We start from the raw sequence: 19,995 nt of genomic DNA on the forward strand, positions 1-19,995 counted from the left end.
ATATAAAAATACAAAAATGAAAAATATATATAAATTTTGCAAAAAAATATTTAGACACATGTATAATATCATGTACTTATCATATTAAACTAAAAGTAAGTATGCCATATCACAATTATTTTTACACACAAAAATAAAAAAATATATATATAGAAAAATTGAACACATCTATAATTCTATATTTACACTACTATTAAAAATATGAATAATATTGTAGAACTTTCTTCTGACTAAAATCAAGGTTCTAAAAACAGACCTAGAAACTAAACTGCTTTGGCTTTTGGTTTTCAAGTCAATGGTTCAACCGTTCAATTTGAGCGGGTCAAACCGATAAGATGTAAAATATAATGCAACTTTTTATTTTGACCGTTAGATTAGGATTAGGTTAAAGTCCACCGCATATATACATTATTATGAGAGGGGAGTGTGAGACTTTGAGAAGGAGGTAGATAGTTAAAGCTAAGAAGTGAAGAAGAAGAAGCATTGTCGAAGGTGGTTGTCACCATGTTCATCGGTTGTTGCAGAACCGTTTTGTCTTGAGAAGAAGAAGGAAACGCCGCTAGAAGCTATCTCCATATTCATCATCACCACCACTACAACACTGTTTGCCCTTTTCTTACATCTCTCTCGTCTCTCTAAATCTCTCTCAAATTCCAGATCGCTTGCTTTACTGGTGTATCTCAACTTTTAATATAAGATTGATGTTTAGCCTCTCATCTCTTGCATTGATTTTTCGATTTCTTCATTGGATTTGCAATATTTTTTATGTTACAACTTAAAAAGAATCATAAAAATGAGAAAACTCAAAATCAAAATGGAAAAACTAAAAACTCTAGCTAATTTTGGGCATTGGGAATAACCAAACAAGATTATGACATATGAAAATTCTTTTTTCAATTTTTTATTTTAAAATAAATAAAAAATTTGGAATTAGTCAACTCAAGAACCGTTAGTCGGGTCGAACATTTTACCGGTTAAACCATCCAAGTTAGTAGTTCTCTAACCATTTCAACGATTTTTTTTTTTTTTGTAAAATAGCAATTTAGGGCCAAAATGGAATTAGTGACCTGATCGATTCCCGGGTCAAACGATTCGACCATCCAGTTTGGTCTGGTTTTTAAAACATTAACTAAAATACTCATATTCGAATTTAGTCCCTATTTACTTGTAAGGTTTAATTTGTAAATTGAACTACTACTTTTTACCCCATTCAATTCCCTCTATTTGAATCTTGCATTTTTTTTATAAATGAACAAAAGAAAAAAGATACACTAAAAATATAAAACACTACAAAAATAAGAATCTAGCCAAGCAGAATGGCCTATCAATGATACTTGGATGAGGTGTTTATATATGTGTGTCTATGATAGTAGGTATAAACATATATTTTATCAATAAATAATGTATAATTATGTTCTAAATGTAATATATGTATTATTTTATATTTAATTTATGTTTTTTAATTCAGTTTTTTTTAATTTTGATTTATAAAAAATATTAAAAACTGCATTTTGAGGCCAAAAAAAGGGATATTTTGGCAAAAATAGCGGGTACAACACTTTGGGATGCATAGATCTCGAAAAATTATCAGAAATGAAGAAAAAACCTCAATTGAAAATCATAGTGCAAAGTTATGGCCTCCCTAAGTTTGCATACACATTGAATGTGCAACTTGTGATTCAATCACAGGGTCAAATGGGTCAATGTCCAATTGTCTGAGGCATATGATTTTTTACCAAGATAATGATTTTTTACTGTCCTTAAAGTTTACTAAAACTAGATTCAGAATCTTAACTGGATGACTGTAACGGTTCAATTGGTTGGACCAATGGTACAATTTTCAACCATCCTCCAAATTTTACTAAAACTAAACCCAAAATCTTGATCAGTTAATGGTTCAAATGGTTTAACCAGTCGAATCAATGATAATTTGAGAACACTACCATAAGTGAGCCCGGTCCAATGATCCCATCTCAACCCTAACCCAACCAAGTTACATCACTAAATCATCAAGTGTAATACTGATATTGGCTTAAGAGAATTAATCTTCATACTAGTGCCAGAAAAAAATAATTAATTTGTATGGATTCCAAACGTTACTACATATGGATCAGAATTCAGAGACTGGGGGAGGAACTTTGTAGATGGTAACTGAGTTCGAACGACTCTTGCTAGACCTTAAAACGGTGATGTCATGCAGCCACCGACACAAAGAACTGTTACCATTCGTTTCCGACCTAAACATCATTATCGCATTATCCATTATTATTATTCCTAACTATAATATTATATTATTATTAATATAGTTGTTGACTTGTTTCTGTTACGTAATAAAACCTTGAATGACATTGTTGCTTTGTGATATTGATACTGAAAAATTAGGGTACGGGTTAAACCTTGTTCTAGACTTCTAGGTCATTATCGTTGTACACTAACCAATGATAATGCATCAAAATTGGCAGGGGTGGTTTTAACCATATACCAATACTTGTATATTATTATATTCATGAGAGATGAATGAGGAGCAGATTTTTTTATTCATTAGACTCGCAAAAGTGAGAATGGTTGGAAAGTCCAACCAATCTTATATGTATGTATACATATATAAACATATGTATGTGTGTATATACATAAATATTTTTTTATTCAATCGACTTGAACTAATACGTGTTGATATTTTGAAACTTTTGGATATATATGTACATATATAAATATATGCGTACATATATACATATATATTAATAGAGATTTTATGGAGCGAAAAATATTCCACCAACAAGGATGAAAAATTTTTCTATCCCCATATGAAGAAGATCACTGTGAATAGGGAAAATTGTCATCTTTATTCTGAATTTACTATTAACAAAATGTTTCCACATCTCTTGTGGGTAGGGATAGGGATAGGGATGTGAAAACAACTTTTGGGTGGAAAATCCTGAGCCATATGTTATTTGGATTGTAGCCGTAGCCCCCATCACAACTAATTCAACTCAACTGTTCTCACGTAATACCAAAAAAAAACTCTTCTCAACGTCTGAATAAATGTGCGATGCTTATGGTGGTTTTAATCGACTCTAGAACTGTTAAAAACAAGACGTACAATGAACTACCAAACCCAATCAGGAGCAAACATCCAGAGGGAAATGATTACGTGGCACTACTTTTATTTTATTTATAAAACCATAAAGTTTAGTTCATACATAGCCTTGCTGTTAGGCGTGTCAGATTTTAACCACTTCAAATTTTAATTGCTAACCAATTCATTGATCATTTGATGTACCAATCCTCTCCCATAATTCTTAATTGCTTGCTTTCAAAGATGATAGTGCTTGATGTAGAACCACTTCTGAATCTGATGGCCTGATGGGTAATGGGTGCACTACTTTAGTCAATTAATGATGTTAGAAAGTATAAGAAAAATCAACACATCAAACAGTTAACAAGCAATTTTGTGGAGTTATTAGCCGTGAGTGGGTGCCTAATTCCCATTAGAAGAAGCGACAATCCACCAAACCACAACAGTCCAATACACTAATTTCAAACCGGAACCACCCACTGCCACTCATATTAGAAGCTCCGAGTTGGGATCAGCTACCAACAAACACACTATGCTAACAGCGTCCCAACCAGCAGCCATTGACAACATTTCCGTTTTATTGGTAGAAGATCTCTGTCCAGAAGCGCCAGGCCCAGACGACTAAATTAGCCCTCCAACTCCAACTGCTGCAGCTCCGTGCATCCGTTCTTTGACTTGGCTTAGTAGAGGTTAACTGCACGTGATACAGATGTTGGTGAGATTGTTTCCTGACCACCCGATTGGTGGACTACCATCACCGATATCATGTACTCGAAATCGCAAGAAGCTCCATTCCTTTTCCTGCTTGATTGACTTTTGAGACCAATGATGCAACGTATCAATTGGACGGTCAGGATTCAACCGTCGACGGTCCGTTCGTTCAGAGAGAAGGCCGGGTGAGGGTGAGGCTGAGGCCCAACAGTGGTTCTGTTAACCTGATGGACGGTCAGGATTCAACCGTCGACGGTCCGTTCGTTCAGAGAGAAGGCCGGGTGAGGGTGAGGCCCAACAGTGGTTCTGTTAACCTGATGCCAATCAAGCGGTAGATAAAGCCACTTTTGGGTTGGCTCCATTTCAGCATTCTGCCACTTGGAGGATTTTTTTTTTTTTTTTTTTAATAATTTCCGTGGAAGCTACGTATCACCCACTACCTCCAATTCCATTAAAGGATATAAAGATTGGTACAATAAGACTATCGGGAGTTTGAAATTTGGAGTAAACGAGAAGATAGATATCCACTCTCCAGAGACAGGAATCGGGTGTGTGTTTGCATCGGCCATCAGCAAAAGAGACTGAGAACCAAGCGTATGGTGATCTTTCTATGATTAGTATTTCTTCTAACAACCAAACTGAGTTTTTCTCAGAGTCACAGGCATCTCTCATGACTTACCCCAAGCCCATAAACAAATCCATCGTTAAAACCCCAGATCCCACCCTTTTGCTCTTTCCTTTAGTTTAGCAGTTGGCCTATCTTTTCATCCAAACACCAAATCCCTCTAAATTCTAAACTAACCACACCTAAACTAAAGAAAGAGAAGGACGACAGAGATTAATCCTTCTAAAGATTTCATTTTTCCATCTTTGTTAATTGTTACACTTGCACAGCAGCTCCCTCTATACATGTGCTTTCGTATAGAAATCCACATATAAGCAGCTCACTTCTCATGGCCCTCCCACCATCAATCCCAATGGAGAGCAGCAGCAGCAAGATTGTCAGGAGATCAATCTTCACCTTTCTCAAACACTACCAGCACTTCACCTCCATTGCCGCACTCTTCGTATTTCCTGTCTCTGTTTCCGTTCTCCTCTCTCAAGTTGTCCTGCCTTCTTTCTCCCCTCTCCTCCAAATCATTCATGCTCGTCTTCAATCTCTTTTCCATGCTGCAGGGTTCCCACCTTCCTTGCCATTCTTCTCCCTACTCAGTCTCAAGCTCTCTCAGACCATTTCTTCCTCTATTCTTACCGTTCCTTTCACCCTCTCCTTCCTCCTGATTGGAAAAGCATGCGTTATCCAAATTCTTCATCACCCCAAACTGTCCCTTTCATCTTCTTTGTCGTATTTTGCATTCCTTTACAGTCGCCTCCTCCTCACCTACCTCTGCAACTCATTTGTTATCCTAGCTGCCAACGCTGCTGCTTTCTCTATCCTCTTCCTCACCTTTAATTCCTTCGATGCCTTTGGCTTCTCCTCTCCCAACTTCCTTCTCTTGCTCTCAGCAGCCGGGGCCGTCCTCTACTCTGTTGTACTTGCTAATACCCTTGTCATCTGCAACTTAGCTTTGATTGTAGCAGGTATGGAGAACTGCAGCGGGTATCTGCCCATCCTCAAAGCTTGTGTCCTGATTAAGGGCAGGGCTTCTAAAGCTCTTTCACTCGCTCTTCCCATCAATTTGGGTCTGGCAGCTATTGAAGCCTTGTTCCAGTACCGGGTGGTAAGAGGCCATCATCTTTATGATAGATACGGCCCCTCTGTGGCCTTGGAGGGTATCTTGATTGCTTACCTTTACTCCCTACTCGTTCTCCTTGACACCATTGTAAGCTGCATATTCTTCAAGAGCTGTAAGTCAGCCTCACAAATGCATTCGCAAGGTAGATACAATTACCAGATGGGGATTGCCGAGGAAAACAACAGCATTTTCACATACTCCAAGGCCCTGCTAGAAATTCCCTGAAACAGTCTTACGAGGGTCAGCTTTACATCTTGTTCTTACATTTACTTGGCTCTCTTAGCTATAGTTTTGAGGATCACATTCACATTAAAGCAGATAAAAAAATGGAAAACCTCATAGGAATAGTTCTGGTTGCTCATGAAAAAAACCGAGCAGCTACCAAGTCATAAAGAAAATGGATCGGCTCAAAGAAGATGAGGCCATATTGTTCCATTTCTTTGTACTTTTTCAATATCTACTAGTTACATACATTTTGGCATTCTCTCTTGTTTCTCCCACTCTGTCTTCGTACTCGACATGTATAAAACATCATTGTAAAGATTACTACAAGATCAATAAATATGAAACATTAAAGTAATTGAACAAGTTGTTCTAGCAAGATGAACTTTACAATAACCTCATTCAAATATCCCAAAAAAAAAAAAAAAAAAATCAAATATCCAAAATTACAGGTTAACACCAATGTGGGAAATCTTCATTTTGAACAGAAAAGGTTGGAAAAATAGGTCATAACTGTGGCCCTTCATCCTGTCTTGATGATGGAAAGAACCACGAACAAGAAATCACTATGAAATTCAAGGAATATAAAGGCATGTTTTCACTGCAAAAAACATACTCCATTCATTCATAGTCCCTCTTCCGTCTTCTCAGAGTGGACCTCAACCCCAAACTTACAGCTCCAAGGGAAAGGAGAAATGGGCCATCACTAAGTCCCATTGAGATCACAAATAAAAGAATATTCAACTTTTCACCTTGGACTCGGGGAGATCAGAAAAACACCAAACCCCATCTATTCTAGTCAGTCATAGCTTTATATGGTTAGTTTGGCTTGACGAAGATGATGCCTTGGATTTAAGTGCCCTATCTTCAAGCGCAGAGCTGAAGAGTTCGCTCCAGTTTGTTGACCTATGAACTATTCTAGGAGGAACTTGGTCACTATCTTCCCCTCCGGATGCCTCGTAACCATCGCTAGTAGACCTTGAGAGGGGTATGCCATTCTGAGAAGCAGTACCAGCAGAAGAAAGAGTTGTTAGACCTCTGCTCTCCTCTGCCCCTGATGAGACATGGAATGGGTGGAGATCAGGAGACTCTAGACTACTCTCAGGAGAAGAAGCAACCATCCCAGTTAATGCTGACATTGCTCGGCTTGTGCGAAAAGCACTGCGTGCTTCAAGTTGCAGAGGAGCCAAACTGGATGATGTTCCCACAATTAGGTCATTGTCGTTGCTATTGGCAGCCTTGGTTGATGTCTTAGCCAATGGTTCAAGTGGGAGGTCTGCTGGGATTCGGACCCGCTTGTTACCTCGCCTCCGATTTTCAGTCCTTGGAACCATCCGACCACTGTTACTGCCAAAGCTGCTGTCTGTTTCTAGGCCTAATGGTGTCTGCCGCCTCACCACAGGCTGAAGGATTCTGGATTTCTTCCTTGCCTGTAGAGCAACTTTTGAGACTTCTTCAGCATTCATGCGTGCCAATGTCCAAGGACTGATTTTCACAGCTCCAGGGTTCTTTCTCCTGACTTGTTCCTCACCCACCATCCTCTTCCCCGACAAGCTAATAGGCATTCCAGTCTCTGGAGGAACCACATCAAACTGGAAGAAAAGCAGAAATTATAGACATGAAACAACCCAAAACCCCAAGGAAAAAAAAAAAAAAAAAAAAAAGACCATTGTCCCCACAGATTTGCTGAAGCGTCCCAGAAAACAGAATAAAATAGAATGGTCTGATATTACCTGATCCTCAAGAAACAATCGTGGAGGAGTACACCATGCACCTCTGTGGAAGGTATTGAAGGAGCTTGCACTACTTAACCCAGTAAGGGAGCTTGCAGGTGACATCTGCGGACTCAGCTGACCTCCCACTCCTTGTTGATCCTGCTCTCTCAAAGCAATTATGTAATCATATGTGCTGATTCCCTGTCACACATAAAACATGTATTGAGCACATTATTGACTGCTTAAGTTTTATGGCGGTACCTATGACCCAATAGTTGACATGGTCAGTCTGCAATCCTCCAAAATAGGACGTGCAAGATCAAACCTGAAGAACTTGCAGGCTCTCTGCAAGTGGGCCTCATGTGCATCCTGCTATATCCCCACCCCTGACCTTACAGAAAAAAAAAATATATGTATGGTGCATTTCCTTTTTCCCCTCTTTCCTTTTTTTTTGGGTTGGGAGGGAAGAACAAGAAGAATTATTGCCCACCCAAGGAGGTGACCCAGAAAGAGTGCTGCCTCCTGTACTGCAAGGGATGAAGAACCATCCTTACACCATACCACTAGGATAACAGCATCAGTCAAAAACACAATATAAAGTATCAGGCAACTATTGGATTTACCTTTTTAATGAGGAGAACGTGAAAGAAGAAAAGCTGGGCAAGGGGTAGGGTTGCAATCATAGCCAAAATGGTACATGAAGCCTGTTAAATGCATATGATACAATTCATTAGTAATAGGACCAAAGTAAGGAATCGATACTTCATTTCCCAAACCAAGTTGAGCACAAAAAACATACCAATTTTAGAAAAGTCAAGCTATGACGCAGTTCTAAAGAGTCCAGTTGATAAAAAAAAATGTTCAAGAAAAGCATTTACTTGAGTTCAATGAGAAAACAAAAGGATGAAATCCAAGTACTCACCACCACAACAACAAAGGGCACCAACGAGAAACTACTCCCCAATTTGGAGGTGATCTCCACAGAGAACCGCTTCCTCTCAAGAAAACAGCAGATGATTACAAGGATTCCAATCGACCATTGTAGAATAAGCTGCAATCTCAAGCCCAAGGTGCACAAACCACGTATACACCTGTCAATAATCAAGAAAAATGAAAAGAGACATGAAAAGAAAAGGCTTACTCTTCAACTGAGGTGGTCATTGGTATGCCACGTGTTACTTCAGAACTTCAGGTGAGATGATTCCTCAAGGGAAAAAGATTGGAGGATGTCACATGTTACTTCAGGACTCCAGGTGAGATGATTAATAAGCAAAAAAGATTGTATAAGGTGGGGAAATGGGCTAGGTAAGCTGAGAGAGGAACAAATCTCAAGGTTGTGGAGAGAGCAAGAAGTTTAGGCATTTAGGGTTTCATGAAGCTTTTAAACAAAGCAAAATGAGGCAGGCTCGTGCTTACCAAGAAAAGGGCAGAAACCATTAGGGTGAAAAACTGTCGGTAGTTCTTTTTCCCGACACAATTATTGAGCCACTACAAAAACAAAGAAAAAAAAAAGACATTAGAGGTGATGTCAAGAATCTATGAAATCTCACAAAACCAAGAGTTCATATACCCTGCAATGATGATCGAAGCGGTCAACACACTTATCACAAACTCTACAATGCTTGCTATACTTGCAAACCTGCACTACAAATCTACAGAATCAGAATACCTCTCAAATGAACAAAATCATAAATTAAAACACCAGTGCCAGAATCAACTTAGCAAAATCTATTCATTGGATGTGCAGGCTACTGGCTACCTACATTGGCATAATCCCTTTACCCCCGTGTTTTAAAAGCCCAAGGTGCAAAAAAGGCACAAGGGTCAATTTGCACTCAAGGCACAGGGCAAGGCATGAACCTTTTTGAAGCGAGGTGAAAAATTTTTAAAAATTGCTAAAAAATTAAAAAAAAAAATCAGAAAATTAAGAAAAAGGGCAAAAAATTCAAAAAAAAATATTAATAAAAAATATAAACTTAAATTTTAAAATAGATGTTTTAAAAAAGTAAAAAACCTATTATCTAAAATTAAAATACATAAACATAACATGTAAAGCATATTCAAATGAGAATTTTAAAATAAAATTGAATGTATAAAACATTTTCAAGCATGTAAAACCCACAATCTCTTTTTTTTCTCAATTGCATTACTTCAAGTAGCTAATGTGATGCAAAACATATTACATTTTTTTTTTATCAATAACACTTTCATTAATTCATCAGTAGAAAATTTACAAGTGACAAGCCGCTGTTGTGCCACACCCCTCAAGGCAAGCCCAAACAAGTCCATGTTAGGGTCTTAAGTTCTTAGTTCTCACACAAAAAATAATGATTTTATAATTTTAATTGCTTTTTAAGAAGATATTTTATTAGGATGAATGAACGAACAACATTACCAAATAGGGGGTTCTCGGAGCTTCGGTGAGCGAGGGGCGTGGCATGGGGGTCCGGGGATGGAGACCCCAACCCAGCCGCTAGGTTCAAAATAAAGCAAAAAAGCATCAAATTTTCAAAAGGCGCACACCTAGGTGCACCAGGCGTGCACCTAGGACCTAGGCAAGGCACATACTAATGCGCCTCGCCTGTGTGCCTAGGCATGCCTTTTAAATCACTGTTTTACCCTTGACCATTCATTTGGTGTATTGAATTCGATGTTCTTTTAGCTAAGAATGGAGAAATATGAAAAGAAGGAATATTTAAAGTTGAAAAAAATGCATATATAAAAGATTTCAAGGAAGAGCTCTTGCAGTTGCATGAAACCTTTTATTCTGCTGGCCTTTTCATTCTTCTGCTTGTTTTAACTATGACTTGAAGCACTTGCAATCTTAAACCATCAAAAACTCTAATTCATACTCAACAAAAGACATGTACAATTAAGCGAGGCAAGCTAATACAAACTATGAAACTATACATTTATACAATTACAAATACTGTTCCAGCATTCTGCTCTATTGAGGGCCAGATCTTCCATTAGATTGTGGGTCTTCAGAACTTCTTCATTAATCCAATTGACATCCTTTTTCAGATTATATATAAACTCGTATATCTATATCAATTGTGTTCCACGTCATATCAATAAAGGAATAAGGCCAGAATTTAAACGGAAGAGTACAGACTATATTAACAGAATTCATGTAGCTGACCCCATAAAGTTGGGACAAAGCTTCGATGATGATCATGATGATGAGACAGACTATATTAACAGTTTACCATTACAGATTTACAGCACATGTACATAGGCAAATTGGGGGCAAAGCAGAGGATCTAGAGCGAGTGAAATGGCAATCTTCTTATTGTAACAGTCATGCAATGGATGGTGAATTTATCACTAATCATCCAATCCATAGAATAGAAGGGCTATGTAATCATGTTGACTACGAATTAGGAGATCTACATATTGGCACCCATATATGTCGATCTAGTCCCCAGCATGCACACGAATCCTTATAAGCAATTCAGAAGAGTGCCCAACACAGACATCAGATTTTCTTGTAGCAAAGAACACAATGCATGACTCCTAAATTAGAAAGGGTATACAAACATTATATGGTGGTAAATGCCTTTACATACCTCCACTTCACACAAACTGCAATAGAACATGCCATCCTCACTTGTTTGCAACTCGGAAGATTGTTCATGTGGACTCAAGCAGTTATACATGACCACACATGGACAAAACCCCAACAAATATATACAACAAGATGGACTGTGAGAGGATGTATTCTTTTCAATTTCACTAGTGGGGCCCACCTCAGTGGTGGCATCATTGTCCACCTTGCATTCATCCATGGGCTTATCTCCAACAATTGCAGCATTGACATCATGTTTTGAGGAACTTGATTCCCCTCCTAATTTGGATTCCTTGGATAGACAATGCATTCCATCAATGACAGTGTTAACATACTTCTTGGACTTGAAGACTCCTGGATCTGCAGGATCTGCTGCTGCACACCAAATGTACAGGCCGAATACAAATGTAATCTGGCAAGATAAGTAACATGTTAGTCAGAATAAAGTGAGAACAAAGAACATGGTAGTTCAAAATGTATGCATCATTCACTAAGCTCAGCTAGTTAGTTAGATAAACAATTTAAAAGACTACAACCTCAAAACTTTTTTTGTTAATCAATAACAAGAAAATTTATTAATATAAAAAACAGTACATCTGGAACTGATGAGATATCACTGGAGTACAGCCTTTTTTCAAAAAGAGTAAAAGAGTAAAAAATACAAGGGGAGAACAACAAAGATGATGCAACTACAACCTCAAAACTTGCAAGGCATCTAATAAAAGATGTGTTTTTAAATCACAAGAACATGCCTAATAGCATGCAACAACTTATTCAAATGACCATATCATTTACTAAGGACCATCTCAACAGGTTCAAGATCAGTTTGCACATTGCATAACTTCCAGAAATGAATTTTAAATAAGATTCTAAAAGTTTAACATGATATATGCAATTATGCATAGCGTATGATGTAACTGTTTCTGGTCACGTACCAATTTTTTTGTGATGTACCAATTTTTTGGCTAAGTACCTCGTCTTTTGACTTGCTCCCAGGTGGCCTGTGACTCAAGAGGATGATGGAGCTCCCTGGTGGTGAACTGCCTGGTGATGAGCTACTTGGTGGCGAACTCCCTGGTGGTGAACTACCTGGTGACGAGCTCCTTGGTGGAGAGCTACCTGGTGACGAGCTCCCTGGTGGAGAGCTACTTGGTGACGAGCTCTCTGGTGGTGAGCTACTTGGTGACGAGCTCCCTGGTGGAGAGCTACTTGGTGACGAGCTCCCTGGTGGAGAGCTACTTGGGTAGACTCGTCATTTGACCTGCTCCTAGGCGGCCTGTAACTCAGGGGATGGTGGATCTCCCTGGTGTAGCGCAACCCAACTGCCCTCTGCATGAGGTGATCTCCTCTCCTTTGTAGGCGGCGGGAGCTGAGGGACCTGCAAGAACTCCATCTTTTCCTCTTCTTTGTAGGCGGCGGGAGCTGAGGAACCTGCGAGAACTGAATCAGAGGACCCGGGGGTATGCGGGGACTCTCCGATGCCTAAGTTAGCATTATGATTGTAGGGAGCTTGGAGAGAAATGAGAGAGCTAGAGAGCAAGGATTACCTCCATTTTTTCATCCTCTCCTCCTTGTCTTTGGGGGTCGGAGTCCTTATATAGTGGTGTCCTGTCAAATCAGGTGTAACAGCCTCTGTCAAGTCAGGCGTAACTGCCTCTGTCTATCTGCCGCAGCCGTTACTGCCAGAGCTGAGGTGGCGGGTGCAGGCGGCTGCTGCAGAGTACGGCTCTGCCAGTCAAGGGACAGCTCTCAGGACTAGCAGGCATTGCGCCGCCTAGCGAGAGACGTGGGCGCAGGCCTTTGGATCTGTCAGGTACGGTTGTCAGGCAAGAGATCTTCCTGCGATACGCCGATCTGCCCCTAAGTGTCGAACTACCTATGCCGAGCTACCTGTAAGTGCCGAGCTGCCCCTAAGTGGCGATCTCTTCATAAGACGCCAGGCTGCCTGCGGAGTGACCAGCTACCTGTGGCGAGCTGCCTATGCCGAGCTACCTATAAGTGCCGAGCTGCCCCCAAGTGGCAAGCTCTTCGTAAGACGCCAAGCTGCCTGCAGAGTGGCCAGCTGCCTGTGGCGAGCTGCCTATGCCGAGCTGCCCCTAGCTATACCGAGCCCCCCGAGCTATGCCGAGCTGCCCGAGCTGTGCCAAGCTGCCCGAGTTGCCCAGTTGTCAAGAGGCTGCACTTGGTTTGCATGAGGTGCCAGCTGTCACAATTTCATTGGAGGGCCAAATCCGCCCTCATCATTTGCCCCCCACTCCCGAGCTGAGAGTAACTCAGCGAAGGGAGTAGATTTCTTCTTTTGGCCCGTAAGTCGACGAGCTAGTAAGTGCTAATCCAATTCCTTAGGCTTTGGGAGCTGCCTGTATGTGGCGAGCTGCCTGCCAATGGCGAGCTGCCTGTAAGGTGAGGAGGTCTCCGCCAACTTATAGTGTAGCCCTTAGGATCTGGGGGCAACTTATAGTTCACTTTTGCTGATTTTTCTCATGCTGAGGAAGCGGCTGGGTATTTAGCAATAGTGTGGCCCGTAGGCTTTGGGAGTGACTCGTAGTCCACTCTTCTTGACTTTGCCCATGCCGAAGAGGCGACTGGGTCTTAAGTAGTAAAGTGGCCCGTAGGCTTTGGGAGCGACTTGTAGTCCACTCTTCTTTGACTTTGCCCGTGCCGAAGAGGCGACTGGGTCTTAAGTAGTAATGTGGCCCGTAGGCTTTGCCTGTGAGGAGCCGAACTGACCAGACACTGAGCTACCAGTGAGGTGCCGAGCTGACCAGGTGCTGAGCTGGATGCGAGGTGCTGAGCTGACCAGGTGTCGAGCTACCAGTGAGGTGCCGAGCTGACCAAGTGCCGAGCTACCTGTAAGGTGCCGAGATGACCAGGTGTCGAGCTACCTGTAAGGTGCCGAGCTGACCAGGTGGGTGCCTTCGAGCTATGATTGCGCTGCATCAACTTCGTAATGCCGGTCACCCACTCCTACAAGAAGCTACTAGGAGCTCGACCTTCGAGGGCAACACTACTAACTTTAGGTCGCCAGCTCACACGGGAGCCTTGGAAGGCTCGACCGGTAAGGGCGCCTATGTAGTCTGTTGGCCGCCAACTCCCGCGAAAGCCACAAAGAGCTCATCTTTGTAGGGGGGACCTTGGGAAGAGGACTGATGAGGCTTTATCCGAATTCAAGGTAAAGTTACTTAGTCTGTTAGCTCCCTGCATAGTCTTTGAGATCATAAAAAATGTAAACTATAGAGCGAGAGCTTCAATTTCTAAAAAGTGAGGACTTAGCTTTCTGGGAGAAGAGGACTTAGCTTTTGTAAGATGAGAACTTAGCTTTTGTAGGATGAGAACTTAGCTTTCTGTAGTGTTATCCCACATACGACACCAATTGATGTAACCGTTTCTGGTCACGTACCAATTTTTTGGCTAAGTACCTCGTCGTTTGACTTGCCCCCAGGTGGCCTGTGACTCAAGAGGATGATGGAGCTCCATGGTGATGAACTGCCTGGTGATGAGCTACTTGGTGGCGAACTCCCTGGTGGTGAGTTACCTGGTGACGAGCTCCCTGGTGGAGAGCTACCTGGTGACGAGCTCCCTGGTGGAGAGCTACTTGGTGACGAGCTCCCTGGTGGAGAGCTACTTGGGTGGACTCGTCATTTGACCTGCTCCTAGGCGACCTATAACTCAGGGGATGATGGAGCTCTCTGGTGTAGCGCAACCCGACTGCCCTCTGCATGAGGTGATCTCCTCTCCTTTGTAGGCGGCGAGAGTTGAGGGACCTACGAGAACTCCATCTTTTCCTCTTCTTTGTAGGCGGCGGGAGCTGAGGAACCTGCGAGAACTGAATCAGAGGACCCGGGGGTATTTTCCCGACGGGGACTCTCCGATGCCTAAGTTAGCATTATGATTGTAGGGAGCTTGGAGAGAAATGAGAGAGCTAGAGAACAAGGATTACCTCCATTTTTTCATCCTCTCCTCCTTGTCTTTTGGGGGTCGGAGTCCTTATATAGTGGTGTCTTGTCAAATCAGGTGTAACAGCCTCTGTCAAGTTAGGCGTAACTGCCTTTGTCTATCTGCCGCAGCCGTTACTGCCAGAGCTGAGGTGGCGGGTGCAGGCGGCTGCTGCAGAGTACGGCTCTGCCAGTCAAGGGACAGCTCTCAGGACTAGCAGGCACTGCGCCGCCTAGCGAGAGACGTGGGCGCAGGCCTCCGGATCTGTCAGGTACGGTTGTCAGGCAGGAGATCTTCCTGCAATACGCCGAGCTGCCCCTAAGTGCCGAACTACCTATGCCGAGCTACCTATAAGTGCCGAGCTGCCCCTAAGTGGCGAGCTCTTCGTAAGACGCCAGGCTGCCTGCGGAGTGGCCAGTTGCCTATGCCGAGCTACCTGTAAGTGCCGAGCTGCCCCTAAGTGGCAAGCTCTTCGTAAGACGCCAGGCTGCCTGTGGCGAGCTTCCTATGCCGAGCTGACCCTAGCTATACCGAGCTCCCCGAGCTATGCCGAGCTGTGCCGAGCTGCCCGAGCTGCCCAGTTGTCAAGAGGCTACACTTGGTTTGCATGAGGTGCCAAGTGTCACAATTTCACTGGAGGGCCAAATCCGCCCTCATCAGCGTACTTGTGCCTTGCTACTACCTAAGGAGATTGACAATGCAATCTAATATAATATCACAGAAGAATGCATATATGATGCATCAGTGAACAGGAAGAATGTCATCCTGTATTTTGTTCCTTCCCATTTCACATGTGGCATACAGGAGGCAAATGAAAATTGGCCAGCAAGAGATTTATATCATTGAACTGAAAAATCTGACACCAAAACACCCTAATTTATGGGATTTTAAAGCTAAAGTGAACCTGATAAATCTGTCAAACACCTACAGAATATATAGTACAAAATACACCAAACAAATGGTCATGCATACATGTCTAGTCAATTCAACTAGGTATTATCCCAACTACCTAAGGTCATCCATAAAATATTGCACTGCCTTACACTCAGTCTAAGGCCATATCCACCTGTCTTCCATACCTTTAGAGCCTTCAAGATACTCCAAAATGTCACATTCCTTTCCTTGCTGGTGCCAATGCATGGCCAAACCATCTTAGCTTACTTTTCCTCATCTTGTCACTCATTAGAGCTGCCCATAGATTTCAATTTGAGTTTATCCGTCATATTGCCCATTATCCATTACTCCATCTCAGCCAAGTTTTTTTTTTTATCAGCACTCCATCTCAGCCATGTTCATTCCGTGGATGTTTTGTTTCTTGATTGCTGAACAGTCTCACCCATAGGGGTAGATCAGTTCTTACACCCATTTTATATAACCTCACCTGCAGTGTTGTTGGTACCACAATACTGAAGAACTTGATACCCACTTCATCTGCCACACTCGTATTAAATAAACAAATAACACCCTGAATGCCCTTACAACTGTGGAGTACATTGGTTTTAGTATGTTCATATTACACATTTAAATATAACCAGATTTTAGATCAAACCTAGTCATATATTTGTTGAAGAAATCCTAAAAGACATTTATCCATACTACAAGTGGTCCATGAAAATTTCTCTCATAGTAAACTGCTCTAAGAAACGCATGTACCATATTGCGCCCATGCAGTGTGAGGCAAAAGTTGGCCATGCTATGCAAAAATGGAACTTCCAAATTTCAGTACAATCCACCATCCAAGTGCCAGACCATCTAGTAAATGGGATATTCCTCCACAGCACAGAATATTCAATATTACACCAAGTTGACAACACTAACTATCCAATAAACCGAATGTATCTTTTTAGGTCAACAACTCTTTATGGCTCCAAAAGAAAGCAAGTTATTTTGGTGGTTTGATCCAAATTATGCACTTTTTACATTGCAATCCAAGATATTGCCATCAAGAAAGAAAGTCAAATTGATGCTACAGCCACCTATTACATAATATTACGGTAAGGAGGGGATGTGCATTAGCATTATGAACTCTACCTCCTTCCTAGTTACACACTATAAGATGCATTGGTTATTGAGTTCTGCATATACTAAAGATATTAAGTTAAAAGCTAAAACTGGATGCACAGAGAAATCTTTGTTCAAATCCATTAAAAGCTCATAGGACCTTGACATAAATAAACATACAAAGAGTCGGTACCTCTACCGCTCTGCGTTGAAACTTAAGATAGTTTTAAACGAAAGCTTCTCCGAGAAGGCAAGAAGACTTTCTTTTCCAAGCATCGTACATTTCCAGAGACAATCATGTAGTTCCGAAGACCAACAGGGAGGAGAGGAATACAAAGGACCCAAGATTCAGTGCTCACTTAGGAAATTATAATATCCCAGGCTTTGCCTAAAGCAGTGACAGAATGCATATTTGTCGATTGGTTTAAGTTCAAATCCATAAACTAGGACACAACATCAGACTCCCGAAGATAAAGAAAATGCAAGAGCACAAACGGCGCTTCTTCCAACACAAGGAAAGGTCACAAGTTCATGGGGAGATGAGAAGGTTCAAAGTGGAAAGTAAAACAGGAGTATGAAATAGAAAGAAAAGGAAAATAAAAAAAGAAACCTTCATGACCAAGGTCAGAAGGATCAAGCTCAACACAAGAATTAAAAACCAAGCAAACAAGAACACATCATGCAGATCTCAGCACTGTCGAAAGAATAAGATGATGAAGATGAAAATGGAAATGATGATGAACATTATGAACAGTTATAAGGAAGATATAGAAGAAAGATTGAGAGATGACTTACAAGGGGAGTATAAAGCCCCATCACAACGTACTGAAACACCTTCCCTCCGACGAAAGGGGCGAAAAAGACATAAAAAGCAAAACCCAACGCTAGAAAAACAGCCACGGCGACCACCTGCAGAAACAGAAGTGAGCACAGAAACGAGAAACAAAGGCGAAAGTATCAATAAAAACTAAAAAGTACCTGAAGAGGATGGTAGGGAAGTTGCCATCCATGCTTCCTCATTTCTTACTTGAGTTTTGCAGACAAAATTCCAATATGAAAGAATGGCTACAATTCCTGGTTTGAGAAACAATTGTATAAAAGAATGATTTGGATTGCTCTTTTTGTGTTTACAGCTTCTCAGGGAGTGATGAGGTTCACTGAAAAAACAACCCAGTAAGGTTGCATGTTTATTACCCACCGGTCTTATCGCTAGGAGAGGAGGGGAAGATGGTGGGAACGGGGGACTATTAACTTGAGCCGAAGAAGGGAATGGCCAGTTGAGAAAGCTTGTTCAGATCACTTTATCATCTCCCAGGTCATGAAAGGAGAGATGTAAGGAATGCGGGTTTGGGTTTTTTTTCTTGTTCCTCGTGAGCCCTTCTTTAAACTGGCAAAGATCTGCATTGTTCTTCTAAATAAATGTACAGAGAGAGTCAGAGAGAGAGAGAGAGAGACTGAGGGAGAGAAAGAGAGGGGAAAAGGAAGAGGGAGCCCTGGTTTTTCCTTTTCTATCTCATAATTACCCTTACGACGCCCTTTTCGTTTCTTTTTTTCCTTGTTTACTGTGTTTCCTTTTTCCAGTAGTCAAAACTCAGAACACATTGCCATTTGATTCTCTTCTTATAGCTTCTAAACAAAGATATTAAAGCTTATTAATTTCTCTTTCTTCATGTGTTATCCTTGAATCACTTATTAATCTGATGGATCAGTGATTGTTCCAAAAATTTTAAAATAAAATAACAAAGTAAATCTCTGTGTCTCACTCTTGGCCCAACAAGCGTACACATGGGAGCAGAGGTCTCAATTTTATAAAGTAAATAAATAACTCACCACACCATTAGTCTGTACTTTATAATCCAAATTTGTTCTCTCTTTCCTCCTATTTTAGTTTTTGGTAAAGTGGCTATACCCTAATCAATGTCTTGTTGCAAAAGAAAGAGCACCATAATAAGTGGTTGTTCAATTAAAAAAACAACTCCACCCCATTACACGAATGATTTGAGGGATTGGTCACTCTTTTGCTTGAACATCTCATTCTTAATACTTTGATCCTCATATCTATCTTGATGTCATGAATCTGGTTCTAACCAGAAGACCCACTTGCACTGCAGCTAAAAATCCCCTGTGCTAGATCTCACAGAGGAGGTTGTTGAGCCTATAAGACAAGAATTTGGATCTAGTGGCCAAAACCATATGTGTTGGAATCCATTCCTTGTATGACCATTTGAAATGCTTCGTAAGTGGATTGTTCCCAAGAGATGACAAACTCCCAAGTCATTGGTCTAAACCATTCCAAAGCCCAAAGGTTTCATAAGATGGCGAAAATTATAGGACCCAGTTTGGGAGAAAAAGGCAGCAATATTACATGATTAAAGGTGGCCTTGTCCCTTGCTTGGACAAACACCAAAGCCAGTGAAACTATTACATCTATGAGGTAGAACAAAATCATTTGTTAAATATCCTTTATGTTTAGTTCCTTTGAGATTTTTGTTTATCAAGGGGAATAATTGGGTTCTCATAATAACATTTGGGTATGGATTAGATGGTGGGTTTCAAATTTTCATTGTTCCTCTCTCTCTCTCTCAAGTCACACTCATCACCATAGATCCATAGATGAAAGGAACCATGAAACCCTTATTTGAGCCAAGATCTTCACATAGAATAGGAGATCTAGGGAAGAAACACAAGGCATTGAGGTGGTTTCTGCTGTCCTTTTGTCAGTGAGCATGTGTAAACCTCTGAACAGTTTATATTATATTGAGATCCAAGGTGCTTCATACCTTGTCCATATCAAATCCAAAATGTATGATACTTTGTGTAGGAAACATTGATTCTAAAGTAGTCTCACTCTCACATGATGGTCCAAGGGGATGATGGTTGAAGGAAAGACATTTTTTTTCTGTATAAGCAATCACTCTTTACTGACCCAAATGGTCCCTGCTTATTGTCAAGATAAAACACAAAGACCCAAAGTAGATACTATTAACGGATAGAATCTTTAATCAAATGAGTCATGAGAAGTTTTAGGGT

At 41.1% G+C, this 19,995-nt stretch overlaps 2 protein-coding genes across 3 annotated transcripts; one reads left to right on the plus strand and one right to left on the minus strand.

Annotated features, from left to right (window-relative positions):
- Nucleotides 1-4,294: 4,294 nt before the first annotated feature.
- Nucleotides 4,295-6,108, plus strand: LOC104598194 (uncharacterized). Its single transcript, XM_010260122.2, has one exon. It carries the CDS (start codon nt 4,741-4,743, stop codon nt 5,746-5,748), a length of 1,008 nt encoding a protein of 335 aa, XP_010258424.2. The 5' UTR covers nt 4,295-4,740; the 3' UTR covers nt 5,749-6,108.
- On the minus strand, nt 6,067-18,547 carry LOC104598043 (putative protein S-acyltransferase 22). Of its 2 annotated transcripts, XM_010259923.3 has the most exons (9): nt 17,944-18,547; nt 17,761-17,874; nt 11,030-11,440; nt 9,031-9,099; nt 8,877-8,948; nt 8,383-8,511; nt 8,084-8,164; nt 7,479-7,661; nt 6,067-7,337 (listed from the first exon to the last, which is right to left on the minus strand). In XM_010259923.3, exons 1-9 carry the CDS (start codon nt 17,983-17,985, stop codon nt 6,549-6,551), a joined length of 1,890 nt encoding a protein of 629 aa, XP_010258225.1. In that variant the 5' UTR covers nt 17,986-18,547; the 3' UTR covers nt 6,067-6,548. The 2 variants fall into 2 exon arrangements, with proteins under 2 accessions (XP_010258225.1, XP_088759523.1); XM_088903397.1 differs by lacking the exons at nt 17,761-17,874; nt 17,944-18,547 and adding an exon at nt 11,964-12,090.
- Nucleotides 18,548-19,995: the final 1,448 nt, after the last annotated feature.

Source organism: Nelumbo nucifera, chromosome 4, assembly GCF_055504915.1.
Source record: "Nelumbo nucifera cultivar China Antique chromosome 4, China Antique-T2T, whole genome shotgun sequence".
In the NCBI taxonomy this organism is placed as follows: Eukaryota; Viridiplantae; Streptophyta; class Magnoliopsida; order Proteales; family Nelumbonaceae; genus Nelumbo; species Nelumbo nucifera.

Bases quoted from the DNA above. Each gene is read 5' to 3' on its own strand.
- LOC104598043 (XM_010259923.3), bottom strand. From the start codon at position 17,985: ATGAGGAAGCATGGATGGCAACTTCCCTACCATCCTCTTCAG. The intron at 11,441-17,760 runs GTAAGTCATCTC...TTATCTTGCCAG, and splicing joins TGGGGCTTTATACTCCCCTT to ATTACATTTGTATTCGGCCT. The intron at 7,338-7,478 runs GTAATATCAGAC...CTTTTCTTCCAG, and splicing joins GATTGTTTCTTGAGGATCAG to TTTGATGTGGTTCCTCCAGA.
- LOC104598194 (XM_010260122.2), top strand. From the start codon at position 4,741: ATGGCCCTCCCACCATCAATCCCAATGGAGAGCAGCAGCAGCAAGATT.